General features: G+C 39.3%; 2 protein-coding genes across 3 annotated transcripts; both read right to left on the bottom strand.

Annotated features, from left to right (window-relative positions):
- Nucleotides 1-779: 779 nt before the first annotated feature.
- Nucleotides 780-9,183, bottom strand: rundc3ab (RUN domain containing 3Ab). 2 transcript variants are annotated; one of them, XM_035997789.1, is made up of 11 exons: nucleotides 8,822-9,183; nucleotides 5,574-5,689; nucleotides 5,114-5,241; nucleotides 4,462-4,547; nucleotides 4,276-4,365; nucleotides 4,104-4,184; nucleotides 3,797-3,962; nucleotides 3,358-3,515; nucleotides 3,028-3,147; nucleotides 2,144-2,289; nucleotides 780-1,995 (listed from the first exon to the last, which is right to left on the bottom strand). In XM_035997789.1, the coding sequence occupies exons 1-11, from the start codon at nucleotides 8,926-8,928 to the stop codon at nucleotides 1,853-1,855; spliced, it is 1,341 nt and encodes a 446-aa protein (XP_035853682.1). In that variant the 5' UTR covers nucleotides 8,929-9,183; the 3' UTR covers nucleotides 780-1,852. The 2 variants fall into 2 exon arrangements, with proteins under 2 accessions (XP_035853682.1, XP_031171547.1); XM_031315687.2 differs by having other exon boundaries at nucleotides 2,189-2,289; nucleotides 8,822-9,182.
- A 3,039-nt stretch (nucleotides 9,184-12,222) lies between these two features.
- On the bottom strand, nucleotides 12,223-22,411 carry pth3r (parathyroid hormone 3 receptor). The gene is made up of 13 exons (XM_031315539.2): nucleotides 22,346-22,411; nucleotides 20,189-20,294; nucleotides 17,786-17,896; nucleotides 17,479-17,603; nucleotides 17,188-17,282; nucleotides 16,919-17,072; nucleotides 15,788-15,941; nucleotides 15,630-15,690; nucleotides 15,474-15,540; nucleotides 15,295-15,389; nucleotides 15,030-15,171; nucleotides 14,173-14,214; nucleotides 12,223-14,070 (listed from the first exon to the last, which is right to left on the bottom strand). The coding sequence occupies exons 1-13, from the start codon at nucleotides 22,409-22,411 to the stop codon at nucleotides 13,597-13,599; spliced, it is 1,692 nt and encodes a 563-aa protein (XP_031171399.1). The 3' UTR covers nucleotides 12,223-13,596.
- Between the last annotated feature and the right edge of the window lie 468 nt (nucleotides 22,412-22,879).

Raw genomic sequence — 22,879 nt, 5'->3', positions numbered from 1 at the left:
AGTTGCCAAATGACAACCAACATGACTTGCAGGAAAAGCATGGCTACTGTTAAATGTAAATGTGGAGGCAATTAATCAACAATATGTGTATGAACAAAAGTCTACAGCCGTGCTAACGGCTCTATGAGGCTGGACTTAGATGCAGCAGTGCTTTGCTAGCATCATCATGCTAACATGCTCACAACGCAACATGCTGATGTTTTGCAGGTGTAATCTTCACCGTGTTTTCCATCTTAGTTTAGCGTGTTAGCATGCTAACATTTGCTTATTAAAACTAAACACAAAGTACAGCTGTGGCTGATGGAAATGTTATTAGTTATGCTGGTATATGAACATGAATCAAAGTCCTGAACAAATTGAAAATGTCATGGTTGTGCTATAGGAAAGGTACTGGGATCATTAAAGTCAATAGGCTACTGGGAACCATATCCGTACAAAATTGTATGCCAATCCATTTTTTAGATCTGGTAAAGTGAAAAGTTTGACCTGCTGGAGTAAGAAAAGTCAGGGAAACATCACGTCATTGAGATTCATCCTCTGGGGACCATACATATTGTTTTGCAGGTATTTGTATGGTTAAATCAAAGTATTGCGCAAACTGAAAGTGTCAATGGTGCTATTGGAAAAGGCAATAGAATACATTATCTGGGAAACATGAATGTCTGTACAAAATGACATGGCAATACATCCAATAGTTGTTGGGATGTTTCAATCTGGACAAAAGTGGTGGATGGACAGATTGACCTTGTCATCTCTTAAGTGAAAAAACAAAATACACATCCATTGCATACCAGCATTTAATGTTTAAAAAAAAAGGCAGTTTTATTGCAGTTTTAAATAACACAATGTATCCCAACTCTCAACAACACTGCATGAGATTGCAATTTACATGATGAATGATACAAGTTTGTCACTCAATTAATACAAATATAAAAGAACAAAAGAATAAAGCCAAAAAATCTAATGACACACGCAAAAATATGTTGCACATTCACTATTTCTCTCCTGCTCAAATTACTCTATCAAGCCAGGTTTGTAGAAAAAGACAATGGAAACACTCATTCTGCATAGTCACAATGCACTTTGCATTTGTATGCAATATACTGTATATTATGTCTGTTTTTTATGTTCACATTGTAGTGAATCTGCAAATCTTTGTAGCCTGACAGGTCTTTTCTGTCACATACTAAGACCTGTATCTAACCTGATTGAATAAGGCCTAAACTGTCATAAAACTGTTCCAGTAATTTCCAAAAAATCTTCATCATTAAACCCTCTGGCCACTTTAACTGAGCACATTACAAGCCTCTTTTCTTATCTCTCTTATAATAGCGCAATATAATATGGCAAAACATTGTTTCTGTTCCTTAAAAGGTTATAACAGCTCATCCACCCTGCACTGCCAGTATTATGAAAGAGGCAGAATAAGACACACTGACAAGACTGATAAGACACAGACAAATGGACAAGTACATACAGGACAACCCCACAGTGAGTTTTGATGAATGTGGCCAGTACAGTCATGAGGGTAATTGCACAAAATCAAGCATCATGACGTAAGAGAGGTCAAACTTGAACCAGTTGTTTGCATTCCAGGAGGCTTAATCATGGCAAGACAATAAAGACAGTGAAACTGCAGGAGGCTGTCCGGCAGTACAACAGCTATTCCTGCATCTTTGTCGGACAGTCCCAGATGGGGAGGCTATTCTTTCACAAATGTGTAAAGGTAAAGGGACTCACGTAAGGGCCACAAAAGAGAGCATTTGTCCGCCTACCAAAAGTAGTCTTTTTGTATTCATGTTGAATTGTCTCAGTGCCAGTTAAGTGGTTGGCAGTGTTTCTTTGGTGCCCCCTAGCTGGGAGAGAGGGCAGGACTGTTCTCTGTACTGATGTTGACCAGGCACTCGCTGGACTTGAGGCTAGCCAGAGACTTGCAGCTCCGGAGGGAGGCCAAGGACCCACACAGGCCCATCATGGAGGGGTTGTAGTCCTTTTCTGAAGGGGTGGGACAGACATACAAAGGAAGGGTCAATTTTACTGTGTGTGTGTGTGTGTGTGTGTGTGTGTGTGTGTGTGTGTGTGTGTGTGTGTGTGTGTTTGTGTTTGTGTTTGTGTGCGTGTGTGCGTATGTGTGTTCACTCACTTATTATCTTACGAGCATACAGTGTGTAAGTGTGTAAAAAATCACCTGTGCACCAGGCTCCTCCATTCTGTTTCCCCTCAGTCCTCTGGGCGTCTGAATCCAGGCTGATTTCGACTGACAGCAGCTCTGTGCTCGGGAAGCTCCTCCTACAGGTCAGCAGAAGGACAAATTAAAGAGTTAACAATACAGCAGTGAGCTTCCAGGCAGGCATGAAAATTGTGATTTCGTATTGATTGTAGTAAGGAATTGGCATGTATTACATTTCCAGAGCTGATTGTTAAATTAAAAGTATGCCAATATACTGTATATTTCTGATGTTTTGGAATGTGCTGTTATTGTCCCTGGAGTATGCCATTGGAAAAATTATAGACATTTAAAGTTGTTATCAATTGCAATTTTTTTCTGTCATTTTTCATGCAGAAATGCCAAACATCTGTTTAAGCTTCCCAAATGTTAGGATGAAATTTGTTTTTGTCATGAAATATAGTAAATTAAATATCTTTGGGTTTTGGACAGTTGATCACAAGTTACAGTTTCTGTTTTGTAATTGCTTCAGTTTGAAGATGTGTTGATAAGCAGTGCCTAAAGATAAAATGAAAGCCAACCCACATAGCAGTAGTAGCAGCTCTGATTGGCCATTAACAAATATTAGATTAAAAACATGCAAACATACTGTATATAGGCATATGTACACAATATACATATGTGATATGTGCAACATAATATATGTATGAGTAGCGCATGTAGTTAGTTAGTTCAAATTCGAACTTAGAGAAGCAGGAATTAGCCACTTAGCACATATCCTCATCGATATAAAATATGCTCTCCTAAAGAAAACGCTTATTGCCACGGAGACTTAAAAATGTATAATCTACAACTAGAACCTGCGGAACAGCTTGACGTCCTCTTGGCTGTTGTATTTCTGGAGCGTCGGCCACTGGTTGATCAAAGGGATTGAAATGTTTTTTGCCAGGTGGTTGGAATCACATGGAATTAAGCTTGTCCTGACAAACATGACAATACAACACATTATTAAGAAGCAATCAAATCCAAGCCTGTGGTACAGACACATCAAAACCTTCAACTAAACCAATAACAATTATTATTATATTAAATGGTTTTAAGGTTGGACAATTAAATTTAAACCCTGTTCAAATCTTGGTGAGGTATATGCGGGTGAAACCTGGACCCTCCCCTTTGTCTGCATCACTCACAGCTGCTCTTGAAGCTCCAGCACTATGTCCTCCAGTTCCTTCTTCTCCTGTGTGCTGTTGCTCTGTAGCTCTTCCAGTCGGGCCTTTAGCCTCTTGTTCTCAGTTTCTGTGTTCTTCAGCTGGGACTCACGCAGGCGCACAAGCTCCTCCAGGTAACCCTGACAACGCACATCCACACTGACTGAAACCAAAAATCTACCCTTGGATACTCATGTTAGACATTGTCCATCTGAGATGCTCAGTGTATTATAGAAATTATTTTGTGATGTTGTAGTTAACGGTGTACCCACTTTTCCTCAATCCTATGCAGTAAACACAGAAACACTCAAAGTTTACATGTCACGTTCCAAATATTAGACTAACTTACACTTTCTGTTCACAATTTCGTCAAAAGCAATACTATCCTTTGTATTTTCAAACAAAAAGACTGGCTGCCCACCTTCTGAGCATTGACAATCTTGAACCTCTGCTCCATCTTGCGACACTTTGTGCTCCAGCTCTCCTCGTCAGTGACCAGGGGGATGTAGGGGTGGTCGGGGACGCTGTCGTCGCTTGTGCTGCTGTCAACACTCTGTCGATCGTCATCATCACTCAGGTAATCATAGCTACAACAGAAGCAGTCAAATTACTGTATTTATTTTCAAGCGCCCAGTATCTAATGTATTGTCATTCCATGTATTTAAGACATGAGGAGATTCAATTTACTTTTTGACAAAGCTTTTTCTTTACAGTGTCAGTGAACATACCTTTGTGTGAATTTCAAGTACGGTGTGTAGTCAATCACGGCAGATGATTTCCCATCCAAGGCCTCCCCTTTCAGACAGAAACTATGGAGGAGAAAGCACACAGACAAAAAAACATGTAAAATTATTAGTTTCATGCGTAAAATATCACAGCATAAAGGTCAAGTCTCCTCACCTAAAGTCTATGGCTCCGAGACCTATGAGCATCCCTGTTAGCACCGTAGCTTCCTCTCTTAACACGATGGCTCCTTCTACATAGAACCTCCTAAAGCACAGAGACCAATACAAGCAGGTGGGAACATGGTTCTAGTAGGGATAGGGTGAAAACTACTGTATAGTGTATGTGTGTGGGGCCTCCAACCTGGTCATTCTGCTATCCCTCAGAGCAGTAGCGATGTATTCAGACAGCCTCTTCTCCATCAGGGCGACTCTCATCCAGGCCCGGCCCTTAAGGAGTCGCAAAATGTTAAGAAATTAACTTAAATAGTCATCAATTTTTTTGAAATCTTCACACTCCTTACTGTATAATATAACATAAACCCATTTATACCATCATATATTTGCATTGCAAAAAATGAATTGTCCTTTAATTGGGCACTTTCTATTACAATCTTTACATTTCTTTTTTAAAAAAGAATGGTAAAGCTGCATACTCATAACTCTGATGCAGTTATAAATTTCAACTTATAAAGATCGACATTTCCGTAAACTGCCTTCTTTAGAATTTACTGTAAGTTCAACAGTGACCTGGCTGGCATTTATGCCAACAAGGACAGGTGTTTCAAATCAGGGCAATCAATTTTAAAGACCAATCCAAGGAAGGCCTTAAACAAAAACATGTCCACATGTCAAGAAACCAACAAGCACAAAATATAGAAGGAAAATACAGGATTAAAGTCAAAATAGAAAAGAAATTGAATGTCATGTGTTTTCTGTTCCATCTTTCTAAAACAGATGTTCATGTCCCCCAGTTTTCTATTATGATTATTACTGTCAGTGTATATAGGACTTGCCTTGGCTCGTGAGGTGCTGATGTTCTCCATGCTCTCTATGCTGCTAATGCAGCTGTTAGGGACTTTAGCGCAGGCCAGACGGACATAGTCCCAGTAACTTCTCTGACCATCAAACCAGCTGCCGGAGCCTAGAAAGAAAGTGTAACACAAATATTGTTGGAGGCCTTTACTTTGTTGATATGTTGAATTTTGGTGTTGACATATAACGTGTAGGCCTATTTATTTCAGTGAACAGAGGTTGAAGTCTTGAGCCAGCTACAACATGGGAGGAAACCCTCAGTGTTTGACCAAAAAAAACAAGAAACCTGTATTCGAAAAAGCCATTATCAATAACAGCATTTGAACAACTTCAATATGCTTCTTTGTTTTGATGCCAGAATCCATTTATTGGTCAGTGTATTTTGAGTTTCTTTAACTTGCAGTCAATCACAGACAAATTCCCCGTGCAGTAGGTGATTACCTTTGAAACGGTGGCTGAGAATGTGTTCAAGTATGGCTGCGAAATTGATGAACTCCTCAGAGGAGTCATCTATGGGCTCGGCTGTGTATTTCTCTAACAGCGTTTTTACTGAAAATCTAGAGAGAGAGAGAGAGAAAAAGAAATAGAAGTTTTAAACAAAGAGTTTTGTTGCCAGCAATAAAGTCATCATGAGAAAAGATTAGTCAGGGAACAGATTAATGGATAACTGCTTTCTTTGTTTCAGTTTACTGTAGGAGGAACACCTCATAGATCAAACTATAATTACACTTATAAAAAGAAATCACAGAAGTCCATGTAATGTGATGATGTATAATGAATTGAGTGAAACAAAGTCAATAATAATAAAACCTGTAAAATGGATAAAATCAAAGGCAACTGAATAGCGAACAATTAGTTAAATACATTTATGTTAATCCCATATGATTGTTTATTGATGTTTATTTCTGCACAATCACACTGTAGGCTACAATCCATTTCCGGCTGACTCACCCCTTTACTGTCAGTTCTTATAATAGATCCATGGGAAGATGTTTATGGAGAGCTTTCAGGAAGCTCTGACAACTACATTTACTTGTAACTGGACTGCTTGAATTTATGACTCTAGTCTGATGTAATACCTTCACGGTTGTAAGGATGCCTGTTCTTGTGATGCACAATAAAGACGATTTGTGGTATACATTGGGAAAACTAATTCAGCCAAATAAACAGGATAAACAGTTTGAAGCATAGCAACTGTCAGGAGAAAATACTTGGAATAATTTGGTAAAAAAAGAAAGCAGAAATGAATGAAACTGTTGTGGCCCCAATCTTACATATTCACTCACCATCCTAATGTTATTTCAATCAAAAATTGTCAGTTATGGTGGAAAGTAAGTGGATTTTGGCTGATAAATCAAATCCTTGTCATGATCATCTAGTCCTCCTGCTATCCATGCTAACACAAAGTAGTCCTACTGTAGGATGAGCTCAATTCTGCAATTTTATTATTTATTTTTTTACAACCTGTACTGAGCTTGTGTAATGAGCCTCATACCAATGTAAAAAGAAAAACCTCTGGGATACAATAGCAAGTGAAGCTCTTAAGACAACGAGTCGACAGCAGTTAGCTAACAGCTCTGTGAGGCTGTAGGCTTCTCAGGAACAGCGATGCTTTGAGCTACATGCTAGCGTCTGCATGCTAACAGGCTCACAATGACAATGCTAATATGTAAATGTTCACCAGGTATCATATTTACCATGTTTACCATCCGAGTTCAGTGTGTTAGCTTGCTAACATTAGCTAATTAGCACTAAACTAAGTACAGCTGAGGCTGAGTACAGAGCGACCGACATTGCCATTCCTAGATGGCTATAGCACAGCTAAATATTTAAAAAATACCTAATGGATTCTAGTGTAACAATGTACCTGCATAATTAAGGGTTTAATGTCAACTGGAGTGACATAATATACCCTATACACCCACAGACCCTATAAACCCCAATGTTGTTTATTTTAGGCACCAATATCCTTCTGCTAAAATGACGACTCCAATGAATATTTTCCTGGAGACTAAATAATTCAGCAGGTCTATTTGCTGCAAGAACACCTGCCAAATGCTATTTGTCCAGTGACAATGAGATATGCTGTGGGGTGACAGGGGCCTTATGGACCACACAAATCCTGTTCAACATGACCTCTGCAGTAGATGAGGAGATAAATTATTTCTGATTGATATTGTTCGTGTTTTGCTGACTCTGGAATCACAGAGTTTAGCGGCCAAATATAAACAGTTTTTAGTAAAACATCGCATCTTACAGTACACACACTGTCAGTTTGCGTAATGCGTGTGTCCGTAAGACAATGCTTTTCCTAAAACAGGCCATTGAGGCAAGTGATTTCACTCCCCATTGTTCCAGAGGCAACAATGTCTCATTCAGCTACCCTGACTATGGCCAGATACTGGACAATAATTGGCTGACTATCCTCAAACCGAACACTATCCCCCATGTTTTCACTGTATTACAGACAGCAGGGACGGTACAGTGGCTCAACAGAGGTGCAGTCTTGTTCACCTGTACCAGATGTGTGTGTGTGTGTGTGTGTGTGTGTGTGTGTGTGTGTGTGTGTGTGTGTGTGTGTGTGTGTACAGTGTGTGTGTGTGTATGTGCTGTTTGGTGGTGGGCAGGTAGCATAGAGTCGTGCTTTTTCGCTGAAAACAGCTGCCTGAGCCTACAGCTTTATGAGCAGTGAGAGTGAACCAGAACAGCAAGTTGCAGGCCGGAAAATCAAAACAAGGAGCTGAAAGAAGCAAATCTCTCCGTAGAGCTGAAGGGAACTGCAAAGTATCTGTGGGTTCATCACTACGAGTGACACCTTTCACATAACACATCATTTGATCCATTGTTATTACAGTATAAGAATATTGATGCTGCTAATAATACTGATACTAATACTAATGTAGGTGTATAACTGGTGTTTGCATTTTAGACAGTCTCAACCTCAGACAGCATCTGTGGATCTTTCTCAAGGCCTCCTCAGTAAGTTAGAGAATAAATGCATGTACACAGAGTTTGTTTAAGTATTGTTTTTGCATAGGTGTAGGCTACAGTAGGCCTACACTGTGTGGTTATAGCGTGCATGCATGGCTTCAGTAGCCTATATTTAATTATGTATGTTTAAGGTTTAAGGTTTATGTATGTAGGTTTAAGCTCTGGCAAAGGACTTTAAGTGCAAACCTCCATCTAAAAGGAGTCACAAAGTCCAATTTAGTGTACAGGCCTACTGCCTCCCTGCCCTGAGTCCCTGGGGTGCCAGCTAGTCCTTGCCTCAGAAAGGTTGTCGTCATAGCAACCACGCCATTAACAAGGATAAAATGAATCGCAATGACGAGGATGACACTGCTAAACTCACACAGCGAGACCAGTCTGTCTGTGGATTTTTGGATTCCTATATTAAAAATTAATATTTGTAATGAAAGGTCGTAAATGCACATACAGGCTTCGTGTCTGTACAGGCCCACTGTCGGTACAGAGTTAATTAAAGGACTTATTATGAGGATGACGAAAGCGTACATGTCAAAATAGGCTTATTATGTCTTATGTGCATGGTAAGAATAAAACACGAGGACATTTGTTGTTATACAGGCAAAATATAATCACTTGTCCACATAGCCTAATATATATATAATAAACAACATTTCGCCTCAACCTCCACTCATAACAGAGCACAGGCACTTAAACAAACTGACCTGCAAACGGTGATGAGGTTTTTTCGCTCCACTGCCACGTTCCGAACCGACACTTTTTTCGAGGTATCTCCCATTGCCATCGCTGTCTGCACACAGCCGGGCTCCATCCAGGAGGAGACAGCCCTGAAATCAAAGGACCCCTCCCTGTCGGCCACTGGCCCTCCTCATTCACTACTGGACGCCGGAGAGGATGCTGCCTACCCGCATCAAAGCCGCTGACAAAGCGGTACTTTGTCTTACGGCGGAGGATACACAGCTTGAAACATCACCGGAACATGTAGCGTGTTGTTATTATTATTACTCTCATGTAGCCTACAGAGGACTGGATTACATCCGTGCTCTCTCTCTCTCTCTCTCTCTCTCTCTCTCTCTCTCTCTCTCTCTCTCTCTCTCTCTCTGTCTCCACCTACTTTTTGACTTCATCATGACGTCACTGGATCGGCTCTCATCATGCAGACTGAACATGACGAATCACCTCAGTGGTTTAACTGACATTAATACTTTTACAGCATTTTCCTGCTCTACAACATGGCCTTACCATTTTTATTGTGCATATAAGAACTTTAATATTAAGCAAATGAAATATATTTGCAATAGGCTAATATCCAATATACATTGACATACATTCAGTCTAATAACCAAGTGCTAAATATTTACATGGAATTTATCAAATATAAAAAAAAACTTTTAAATCTCACTAATTTATGACTTATTATATTATTATTCGAACCCACAGAACTTTATTTTAAGGTCTTGTTAACATCACAAAGTTTCCAAAGATACTAAATATGTCAAGCTGAATTTTGGGGAAATATTTCAGTTCAAATGAAATGGTGCAGCCATTAAAACATGGATCATTGTTAAACGTCATATAGCTTCAATAAAGAGTTGAAACAAGGTGATACAGGACACATAATAATGTCAGACAGTGTGGCATTAGATGGTTTCTTAAACTCTAAAGCTACTTAAAAGGGAAATAAATGGAAAGTGTATGTTATGTTAAGGAGTTTATTATAAATATAATTTATTTGCAGTATGTTGCAAAAGATGGTTTCTGCTTTTATATAATGTAAACAATATTTCTTAACATACAAAGACTTTTTTAATTCTATATTTATCATATCTAAATATAAGACAATAGGTGTTGTATGGTCATATGTTGGGAATAAAAAATATTGCCCTATAATAAAGTGCTGAGACTTTCCATATATTTCACTATTTTTATTTCTCATGATGTCTGTCTATATATTTCAATACACGCTTTCTCTTTAAGGGACAATGAGCTTTTATTATATAAATGTCACCTTTTTGTACCCGTAAGCATTATATGTTATTATATGTTATGACTGAAAGTTTAATTTCTTGTTCAATCATCTGAAAATTGGTTTACAGCACAATGAGAGTGATATCATCACCTCCAGCACCACCACAGTCATCAAGCTGGATCATTTCCTCCTTCTGTAATTTCCGATCAGCCTCCCCTTCACTCACCCCACTCCCCCCCCCCCACCCCTATTTTTCCTCATCTGGAGCCAACTGAACTGATTCAACTGTAAAGTGTCATCAACTGGTGACACTTTAGTCCCCAACCTTTTCCTGCTTAATGAACTGACAGCTGGTTGCCACCATTCATTACTGGGTGGGGGCTGGGTTTTTTGTTTGTCCTTGTGGAGGAGCAATCACTCATGCATATCTGTGCCTGGTGCTCCATATGTTTGGATGTTTTCTGTTTTGACATCAGAGATGTTAAATGTTTAACTGTAGTCTGTAATCTAAACTGAGAATCAGAGGTAATATGCAGAGACAACAATACCTCATGGTTTGGTTTCCCTGAACAGAAAATATTAATATTTAAAAGGTGATTTCGTTTTATTGCATGATATATGATGATTTATGGGCTCAAATTTTTGGATAATCTCATTTCTGATGAGTTTGGATTGGTGATTTTAAAAAGGACCAGGTGGAGAGATTAGACTCCCCCCCCCCCCGGCCTGGGAACACCTTGGGATCCCCCAGCCAGAGCTGGTTAATGTGGCTCGGGAATAAGGAAAGTTTGGGGTACCCTGCTGGAGCTGCTGTCCCCTCAACCTGACCCTGATTATTAAAAAAAACAAATTGGTAAGGGCAGATTTTATTTGTCGAGCTAGGGATAACAGACAAAGTTGCAATGTACTGTTATATATAAGAAGTTATGTCCGTGTCTGTTTGGCCACTGCAACTCTTGGTGTCTTACAGAAGCCCATGTGGGCTCAGAGCTTGTATGTTCATGATAGTTATCAACATAACAAACAAATCTAATTCCCTTCAGTATCACAATAATGCACTTTATGTATTTTAAATACCCCGATAAACAAAGATAAGCAAGGCAAACTATGTTCTAAAATTATTGTGCATTATTTAAATTTCTTACATTGACTCCATGTATACTCATATCATACTACTACGCTACTTCTCCCTGTGTGTTTATAGGGTTTTCATGGTCTGAAAGTCAAAAACAGTGCACACAGACATGCAACCTATTGCTTGATAATTCGTTCCATTTCATTTGACTTCTCATGTAGCAAAAAAAACCAGGAAGGACATGTTAACTTGTAATGTTTTCATTTTTGCAACAGGGGGCAGAGCAGAGCTTTCTAACTTTCCAAATCATTTAAAGGTGCTGTATGTTGATTGAGAAGATCCAGGACTTAGCCAAAAAATTTGAACATCAACAACTTCTCAGTCCCTTCCCCCCTTTCAGCTAAAGCCCAAAAAAGGTCTCCTAAGCCCCTCCCCCCACAAGGGAGAATTAATGCGTGTGCATGAGCAGTGATTGACACGCAGTTAGAGTGTTTTCCAGTGGTTATATCCGGTACATTGTATATAACAGCTATAAGTCATCTCCTTTCCAACTCTGCTGAGCTCACATCTTTCTCAGCTCATATTTCAGGACTTTAATGATACACATTTTCTACAACCTGTCACAGACTGTCATATTAAACCATACTGAACTTTATGCTCAAATTGTACTAACAGAGACGGGAAAGAAAGCCTTCATGTTTTCTGCTCCGGCCACTTCTGGTCTACAAAAGGAAATTAAATTGATGAATCTGATATCTCTGGTAGAAGCCAAGACCATTGTAAACTCTATGATAAATGACTCCATTCTTAATTTCGCCTTATTCTAGTATTATTATGGTCGCTATGATACTAAGTGATAACTGCTTGGCAGGTGAATGTAATTTTGTGTTGGGGAATCAGTTTTGCAGTTTAGATAGAATGAGGGGATTTTTTTTTTCTACTAGTGTCCCAGTACCACCTGTATGTTGGTGTGTGCGCTGACTTAGGTTTGCCCTGAAATAACAAAGCTTTTTAGATATAGAGCTTAGAAGTACTAGGTAAATCAATTCCATTCAGTTTAGTTCAGCTTAATTTAATTCACTTTATTTAAACTCTCAAGGCATACTCTCAGAACATTGATTACATTATCAGAGTTATCGTACACTGTACATATCTCTCTGAACACCTAAACAATCCTAACATATTTACAGGTACATTTTTCCATTCTGTTTACATTGTGAATACTGGTGCCTTGTGCTGCAGGTTTTGTCACTCATGCTCGAGGTCTACAAACGGCTCAAGTGCCTCTTGCTCCGAGTAGAGGCCTGGGGGGTGAGTGTGAAATTCTGGAAGGTGTTGTGAGGGCGATCGGGGCAGAGGTTACACAGAGGGAAGGGGTTGGGGAATTGGCCAGCGAGGGGCAAAAGGTTTGTGAATCAGCCCTCAGGGTCCTGTCAGAATGATAAATAGGGCTGTGTAGACAACATGGACAACAACAACACAGGTGCAGAGAGACCTTACCTGTCTAGACATGCTGTCTGGACATTACTGTCATTACTGTTAGAAATCATCAAATGTGGACAGTTAGCTGGGTAAAGTAACTAATGGAGTAATGCTTCCTCCATCATAAATGTGTGGCTGATATGTGTGGTCAACATTTAGAAATGGGAGAATTGCTACAGTAGATTCATAGACAGTGGCCGCACGCACACACGCACGCACGCACGCACGCACGCACGCACGCACACACACACACACACACACACACACACACACACGCACACACACACACACACACACACACACACACACAAACACACAGTGCACAAGTGCAGTTTCTTTCACATTGATTGAAAGCATATAAATATGTATGTTCAATTCATGTACACTGACAGAAATGAAATAGAGCTACAAGAAATCCATCAGTTATGTATGACTATATTAAATCCTGATTTGGTATGTCATAATGAGTAAAGGCCTTCAGTGTCATTTTGTAAAAGAAAATGTGTTTCTATTCCCTCATATTTTATGTGATGGAAATTTGATCCCATCCACTAAAACATCCAGAGAACCACACAACCATTGTTAACTAAACAATCCCCACACAAGCTCTGCTCAGAAGCTGTTCTGGCGTTTTTGATCATATCACAAGATCTTTCTCAGTTATGGAATTGTAGATGTTTATTTATTTAAACACTTTAAGGACTCCTCGTCTATGTTGGCTTAAAAGTTGAGACTGAAAGTTATTTCTTAACCTTGGAAGAAGTGGACAAAACACAAGTAAATCCTTGAAATGTCTAGTTTGGGAGGTCCTCAGTCTTGCACATCAACATAGAGGCTTGTAAAGATGACCATTCTAGTCAGGTGAAGTCAGAAAAATTCATCCCTGTCATCTGTGTTAGTCTACCTTGAGTCCAATACCTCATTTATGCCCATCTGTCAATTTATCAAAACAGTCACAAGATGGTCTCCAGCTCTTTCAGAGATAAGCAGCTGTCTGGATATTCTGCTCCAGGGGTTTGTGCTGGAGATGCTCCATGACTTTTGGTGTTATGATTTATCTTGCTGGCTCTGACATGCCTGGCAAAAACTCCAGACTCCGTCCCCCCGGGATTCCGCACAGCCGTCTCCTGTAGGGTGCCGGAGGTCACGTATCCAGGCAGGCTGGTTTGCAGGTGGAGAGAGCCGTGGCGTGGCTGCCTGACTCCTGACCCTCCACTGGGAGCTCCACCTGAGCCCACCACACCTCCAGTGAAGGAAAGAGCTCTGGGATTGGCAGCAGACAAGCTGACGCTGTGGGTGGTAGTGTGTGACATCATGCCGCCGTAGTAACAGCTGCCTCCCCCACCGCTGCTGGTCATCCTGGCTTTCTGTTTGAGGTCCAGCACAAGGCTGCGTCTTAACCACGCCTTCTTTACCTCTGCCTGCACCTGAGAACAGGAAGAGGGACACAATCAGGTTTTTTTTTTTTTTTTAATTATCAGAGAGTACATCTGAGTTCAAACTTCAAAACTAAATGATGGCTTTATTACCTCTCCATTGCAGAAACAGTAGATAAATGCCACAAAAAAGCCCTGTAAAGATGAAATTGAGTTTTTGTTAAAAAGAAGTGCACCACATTTTTGTCAAAGTATTACATCTAAATAGTAAAAAAGTAACTACTCTATTACCTAAAAGAATAATCAAAGCAATATTTTGATATTTTCCACAACACGCTTACTAGCTTTCTTGCCGAGAGTTAGATGCAAAGATTGATGCCACTCTTTATCTGTACGCTAAAAATAAAGCTACAGCCAGCAGACTGTTAGCGTAGCTTAGCATGGCATTAAGATTGGGAACAGGAGGAAACAGCTAGCCTGGCTCTTTCCAAAGTTAATAAAACGCTGTCTACTCTAAAGCTCACTTACTAATATATAATATCTCATTCATTTCATATGTAAAAGAAAAGAAGTGTAAAAATGAAACATTGCTGCACAGTATTGATGCTAAGCTAAGCTAAGCTGCTGGCTGTAGCTTCATATTTATGGTACCGATATGAGAGTGGTATTAACCTTCTGATCTAACTCTCGGCAAGAAAGCAAATGTATTGTGTATATAAGTGTATTTCCCAATATGTTAAACCATTGCTTTAAGTGTTTAAAATATATTATGATTATACATATTTGTTAAAATATGTTATAACGATCAATTCTGGGATTTTCTTTAAACTTGAAAGTGAAAACCAATTCAAATGTTCAATTCAGTTGTGAATAACCCAGAAACAATTTGACTGTATTTTGCACTTTTTATTTTTATTTTACCTTCATCATAAAAGTTAATGATAATAGTAGTTTCATTTAACCCTTAGATCACATTATTACTTGCAGAGTTCATAAATGTGTTTTCTGACCTGGGATGAATTGAAGAACATCTCATAATGCATTTGCACCTGCCACAGCAGCCCGGTGACTTCAGTGTAAGGAAGAGCCATGAACACCATGTAGTGAACTCCAAACAAGGGCATGAGGACTAATGTGGACTTGAGCAGCTTCCTGCAGATAAAGGGCGTAAACATTCATGTAGCGAGCTAACGTTTGTAAAAACTATCTTGTTGAGGGATGGTAGCTTTTGAGATTTTCAAGGGAATTTTACGAGAAGAGGAAAATAAATATTACCGATATTGCTGCCGAGGGTCCAATTTACCAGTGTTTGTTTCCCACAGTTTAGAGGCTAGTACACGTATTATGTTGACGAAGAGGAGGAAATTCACCTGCAAAGGCAGAGGTGTACAGTAAGTCCAGGGTTATAATCAACCCAAGTGTCAAATGCCCTTTAAAATGTAATTTTTCCTTACAACAATGGCTGCCAAAATGGGAACTTGAAAGATCCACTTCAGGTTTCCAGCACTGATGTCCCAACAACTGAAAGCAGAGACAGAAGAGTTAAAGTGAGCATTTGTGATACAGGTGTTGTGTAAATATTAAACAGACGAACACAGCTCATGACTCACTGTGTGTCTGCCAGCGATGCTCGAGCACTGACCCAAACAGACACAAACACTGCTGGAACACCTGAGATGAGAAATGAAAAGTTAGGAAATTGTCAGTTTGTTTAATTCATTGTTAGCTCTATTTGTGACAGCATACTATTGAGTCCGATGCAGCTCACCCCAGCCGATGATGGTGAGGGCCCATAGGTAGTTCTTGTCAGAGAGGAAGGCCATGAAGATGAGGCTGTGTAGGTACAGCCCCTCCACCAGGATCCAGTAATGATTGGTCGCCAGGAAATAAAAGAAGAGGGTAACAGCAACTTTACAGCCGGCCTGAGCACACAAAGCAGCACATAAAAAATAACATTCAAACAGGAGGACATAAAATAATGACAGGTATAGGCTACTAGCTCTGTGTAAAAAAATCTGATTATATATACAGTATTGCCGTGTTTATTTTCCTATAGCAATAGTTTGACATTTAGGGAACTATGCTTATTTGCTTTCTTGCCAAGAGTTAGATGAGAACATTGATGCAACTCTCATGTCAGTGCCATAAAAATGAACCCTCAGCCGGTTAGCTAAGCTTAGCATAAAGAATGGAAAAAGAGGGAAACAGTTAGCCTGGCTCTGTCCAAACAAAACAAAATGCACCTTCCAGTAACTAAAGCTCAGCAATTACCACGTTATATTGTGTTTGTTTACAAAAACCGAAGTGTGAAAAGGGGCAATTTGCCTTTTCCAGGGGCAGGTCTCAACCAGCAGAAACTCCAGGAAGTAACTGCTTCCTGTCATCTTCACACTTCTGTGTAGCAACAGGCTGTGTTAATTAAACCTTTATCTTTGTTACTTTTGGACAGAGCCAGGCTAGCTGTTTCTCTCTGTTACTAGTCTTTATGCTAAGATAAGATAAGATAAGATAAGATAAGATAGACTTTATTAATCCCACACTGGGGAAATTCCTGTGCTAATCTAACAGCCTGCTTACTCTAGCTTCATATTTACCCTACAGATATGAGAGTGGTATAATTTTTCTCATTTAACTCTGGGCAAGAAAGCAATTAAGCGTATTCTAAAATATCAAACTATTCCTTTTAAAACACATCATACTGTGTATCATCTCTCAGACTTATTAGACTACTTAGACACTAAACGTTATTTCACATACAAGAGCATGCGCTGGTATTGCATCCTAATGTTGACAACCCTTACTGTGCTGATAGCATAGTGTGATGTTAAAACACTATCAAAACATAAAAATAACACTATGTATAAATGGTAATAAATATTTAAAAAAAAACATTGTTTACCATATGAGGCTTCGGTGCAGTGAACTCAGGCTCAGCCTCTCTGTCTTCAGATACGGTGTAGAGCACAGCGTCCTTCACGAAAATGCTGACTGCTCGACATATGAAGGAGGTGAAGAGGTGAATGTGGATGTAATTGCGTGTGCAGTGGAGACGCCTGAAAGGTTATGGACAAATTTCAGTTGTATATCACTGGCGATGAAGATAATTGACTATGAATGTTAATGCTTTTGAGGTTGATACAGTAGTTCATGTTTTTTTTTGTTTCTCACTTAAAATAGCAGAGGATGGAGACTGCCAACAACAGCGATGCTAGAGAAATGGAGTAGCCAACAGTGTAGATGAGATGGAGTCTCTCAAACACCTTCTGAAGTAAAATAAAAACATACTTAGATTGTACAGATGCAAAAGACTTTGGTCACCAGAAAAACACCAGGACAGCATGGTGAAACTGAGTTTAAACAGCAGTATTCTGCAAACACCAACTGAACATATCTTACATGGCAGAATCTATACACAGACACTGTCTGTATACACATAAAAACAAGCGAATATGTACGTACCACTTCTTGGCTCCTGTGGTTGGTGGTCAAGTAGGTGGTACACTCACTGTAGTTAGCCCAAGTGCGGTTGATATTGGGCACCTGATCCCAGTTCCCTGATGCGTCACACTGGCGGTAGGCTCGCCCTGGGTTACAGAAGTGCAGGAGACACAGGCACAACAGGCTGTGAGACAATAGTGTAATTTGTAATTCACATACCCGTGTTTGTATTCAAAGAAAGCCTCTATAAGATTACACACTTAGACCACAGATCAGGACAAAGCTGCTGTATGATTTCTGCACGTTAGTGTGTCTTGAGCTCTACTACCTCTGTGGTTGAAGTCGTAGATGTACTCTGGACACAGCACTGACACCAGCTGACCTGCTCTGCTCTGTGGCCAGCAGATGATCCCATCCCACTCTGGGATACAGTCACCTTCTTCACAAATAATGGGAAACAGCTGTTAGCTATTTGAAGCTTTAGTTTGACCTTTTCTAATACAACAATGTACAAATACTCAACTACAAGTAAAAGTCCTGCATTCAAATGTTGCAGCAAAATATACAAAAAAAGTATCAACAGTCAAAGTACTTACTATGCATGTTGAACCCATTTCAAAGGGTCATATTATTTTATCATATATGAGGCTGGATTTTTACTGACACATTATTGTGTAAGCATCATTTTAATGTTATTACTAGTCAAGGTATAGCTACATTTAACCAATTTAGATACTGTTGGGTAGTTTAATCTGTAATAATGCATCATGTCTCATCATAACATGTTTTGGATGAAAAGTTTATTCTGAAATGTAACAAGGAGCTGTCAGTTAAATGTAGTGCAGTAAAAGGTACAATATTTTCCCCTGATACGTAGTGGAAGTGAAGTATAAAGTAGCATAAAATGGAAATACTCATGTAAAGTACCTCAAAATTGTACGTAAGTACAGTACTTGAGTAAATATACTGTGTAGTTCTACCTCTGAATCCTACATTACCATGACTAGCAATTAAAATCATTTTGAATGGTTGTGCTTGAAGAAAATACAGTAGAACCTGCATCACAAGTTTAATGGTTTCCTATAATATATACTGTATGATCCCGATCTTTTAATCATATTGTAATATTTTGTATGATATCTGTGGACAGGAGTGTCAGTGTGGATCTGCTGTTCACTGTGCCTCTCTTCTACCTGCCTAGTGATCAGACTAGGGCTTCATCTTATATAATTCCTCTCCAAATAGATCAGTGAAGCCAATCATCATCAGATTCTGTGTCATGTAAATGAAAAATGCCCCTCTACTGTCTGCACCTAAATTTAACTCATCACTGAGATACTGCTCAGCAGGATATTGGATGGGTGTTACATCTGATCCTAAATAAATAATTGATGTAATAGATACGGTTTCTGATTGTATATTTGGACATGCACTCCCTGACCTCTTGTGTTTTTTGTTGTTGCCTGGACTGTAGGACCAGCCCTACAACCCCAAAACTCTGTCCCTCTGTGACTGAGTGATGAAGTTCCACCATTGGTCTGGAGTGTAATGACGTCAGTGTTGGTGTTTACCATTAGCCATTGCCCTTTTAAACTGTATTGGCGCAACACAGGCCACGCACGTGCGTGTGTGTGTGTGTGTGTGCCTGCTACTCTCTGTTGCTATCTATTCAGACAGAAATGTGTGCAACAAGTAAGCCTATGTAATTTAGAATAAAACCATCACAAACAGCCGTGACACAAGGCTATTTCTAAATAAATATAGTGGATGGGCCGGTTTTGATATTTCGTCATGTAAAAATCGGAGGAATTGGAACTCCAGGAGAACAGTAGCTGGAGGGGCAGGAAAATCAAAGGGTTGGCAAACGGGATGCACAGTCCATAATACAGTATGTCTTCTATATAGATTATAATAGATTATCAATGTTTTTTTCTTGCTAGATTTGCTCGTTTAGCAAATAGACGATCAGCATAACAGCACAATTGCTAACATGGGCGCTGAAAGGAAGTGCAACAGCGCTTCCGCGCCGGTGAAGGATAAACTGCTCAAATAACAAAAAGGAGCAGGCCTTACATTATGAAGAAATAAGACATTATCTTTAAGATAGAACCATCTGGTAGTAGGGCAAGGAAACAATACCAGTGGAACTTAAGTTTCACTCAGAAACTAAATGTTGTTTGTAGAGTGGCAACAGTAATGTTTACAAAAGAGTCATTATATAAACTCATACTGAGTGGAGTTTAGAAAGAATGAAGATTCCATAGATACATTTGTCACAGACATCAGTCAATATCAGTTACCATCCTGTCCTTTGTTCTGTATACTAAGTTTTAAACCTAGTCTTGTTATACTAAAACTGGATATGCTTGGACCTTACTTCCCTAATAGAGAGAGATTTGGAATATTTTGAAAGGGGAAAAAGGTTTAAATATGATTTAATTTGATTTGATTAAACTCATTAACGTAATTCAATAAAACCCCTGCAGTTTCTATTCAGTTTATTGTACACTTTTAGGGGGTAGCTAACATTTTCCTTGCAGAGTCAGATTTTTAAACATTATAAGGAGGTTAAATGTTTTGACACAACAAATAAGACACAGAGCTGATGACTTCCACACGCTGGGATCAAACTTCTGACCTTCTGATCTTTCTGACAGGATAACTAAGCAAAACTGAGCACTGCCCTGTCCCTAATTTTAATGAATAAAATGATCAAAAGCAGTACACAAACCTTTAACCAGGGACATTTGTGCCTGGATGTTCCTCTCACACTTGGCGTGAGCATCAATCACAACGTAGATCTGCTCATCTCGTGAGATGACATCATCAGAGTCTATCTGCAGAAGGTGGATAAGAGAGAGGTGAGATAAGACAAGCATGCAAGAAATGCAATATAATGTTAAACAAGCAAGTTCTCTTATTGTATATGGCATGAAATACACAGTTCATTTACTAAAAACTGCATTACAAAACTGCTACTTGAAATAAATCTATACTTGCATGATGGTAAGCTATGATGTAAACTAGGTCATAGACGGCATGATCCTTTAAGGAAGACCTGATTTACCCAAGCACAAATTGGCCATTAATGCATCTGATTGGGTTGCTTAGTATTTGCTTAAGAGCAACTTCAGCTCATATGAGCATCTACCATTCTTGCAGTTATGTATCTTTAAAGATAGCCAAAAACTTTGAAAGTTTCAACAATACATGTCTCTCTGAAGTGTCTTTCCAGCTAGGGCGATCTGTCAACCGCAAACCCTTCCAAAGATCTGATATGCTGCCTCCAGGTGTTGTGAAATAGTTGTGTTAGGGTGTGGTATGTCATGATCCCTCACCAACCCCTTTTTTCTCCAGCGGCGGGGCTGCCGCTGGCCACATTGGGGTCTTGTCTTCAGGACACACAAGCAGCTTTGTGTTCCCGGGTATATTTCGCAAAAGAAGAGCAAAACTAGCAACTAGAGAACTCACATGAGAATTGTTTGACCGACAGAAGAGGACAGCGGGAGACATGATTAGGCAGAAAGATACAAAGAAAGAGAAACAAACAATAAACGTTGGTAAAGAAGTAGTACAAAAAAGGGGCCTTTTTGTACTTCTGTACTTACTTAAGAAGGATTTCAAATGTGGGAGTTTTTATTGTGTTTTTACATTGTTGTACTGGTACTTTTACTTAAGTAAAGGATCTGAGTACTTCTTTCACCACTGCTTTGTCTTACTGAAAAAAGAAAACTTCTCACTCTTGTTAAACAGACTGAAACCCAACTGGAACCGTTCATGTCGATGAATATATGATAAATAACATTCTTGGCATAAGCCATTAAAATAAACCGCCAATGGGTGAACAGTGGTTCCAGTATTGTAGCACTCAGAATGCTGAACAGCTATCATTCCCTACAGTGATTTATTTTGGGAGGGGACTCTAAGCCAAAGTGATGGTGGTGATCTGCAGGGGGGGGTCATGCTTTAGTGGATGAAAGGTCAAAGAGGTCAAAGCGGTCAGAGCTGTCAGAGCAGATGGAGGTCTTGTGAGGTAAAGCAGACGATTTGGGATGGTGAAGATTGAGGGCTCTTTGATGTGTGTGTTGCCTTTACAATCCCCTACTTTTTTCAAAGTAATTTTCCTATTTGGACTTAAGATTTTTCAAGCAAATTCGCAAAATATCCTATAATTTATTAGTTTTTGTGTTGTTAATAATTACTTATTTAGATGCTGTTCTTTTTATGAAGGATTTGTGCTACAAAGAACACAATCAAAGAAATTCCATATCACTTCATTTGTTAAAAAAGATCATTTATGATCAGTCTTGCTGGTGAATGGCTGGCACATTTCCTTGGACCACGAGATAAATCTATGTCCAAAATTCAAAGGATCAAAGAGAGTCACAGATACATGAAATTTGCTATATTTGGCCCAAAGTGCAGCAGTGTGGGAGTATTATTTCTGACTCAGTGTCATGTTATAGTGTAAGATATGATGCTACTGTGTGAAAAGTTTAAATTTAAAAAGCATCCATTGATAAGTTGATACACTGGCCTAAGAGACTGAGAATTGACTTACCGCTGTGTTTATTTGATTTGAGCTGAAAATTTCCCATAAATATAAGATTCTTTTTTTATCATCATTCCAATCAAATAATATTCACTAGAACTTATGATTGCACAAATTATAAAATGTAAAAATACAAATTGTTGTAATGTGTTGCTAATATTTAGTATACTTTAAGAGACTACAAGTAAACGCAGAAACAGCCTCAGAGAAAATCTACAACATTTTTCGATAAAACAATTTATGAAAGGAAAACAATAGTGTTAACCCATTCAATCAATTAAGTAATCAATAACTCAATCGCCCAAATACTCTACAGGAAACGTACAGTACACTTACCAGTGCAGTCACTATTATGACACTGTGGAAAAGAGCCAAGGCACCAGTTCCCTGTGCAGACAACATAACTTCTTTTTAACTGTCAATTCAAACAGGATGTTCAATTAACATCAGATCATCTTATCCTCCTCAGGTAGCATTTAAGGATCTCATATCCCAAATTCAAGGACTTCTTCTCTGGTGTCCCATCAGTCCTCCTTGTGTTTTTGTTCCATCGGTCAATAAGAACAACTTCTTTCTAGGATTTTCTTGAGCTGTTAAAAAGTGTCTCCTCTCTCCAGACTTCTCCTTGAGGCTCAGTGGACATCACTCATTAGGTTTGAGGGATCATGTAGAAGTCGGTGAGAAGACAGAGGGGAGAACTGTGGACAAAATCTCCTCCTTTTACGTTGTCTATCAGAGATGGGTTGGCCTTGATTGGCTGTGGCTTCCATCTCATTTAACTGTTTGTGCTCCTCTGCTGTGGTCATCGTCTCTGCCATCCTGTTTGCGTATTAGTTTGCTGTTTTTTTCACTTGCCTCCCTCCAGACAAA

This window comes from Sander lucioperca, chromosome 22, assembly GCF_008315115.2.
Source record: "Sander lucioperca isolate FBNREF2018 chromosome 22, SLUC_FBN_1.2, whole genome shotgun sequence".
Classification (NCBI taxonomy): Eukaryota; Metazoa; Chordata; class Actinopteri; order Perciformes; family Percidae; genus Sander; species Sander lucioperca.
The sequence above is the reverse complement of the archived record's forward strand: the minus strand, read 5'-3'. Positions and strand labels throughout refer to the sequence as shown.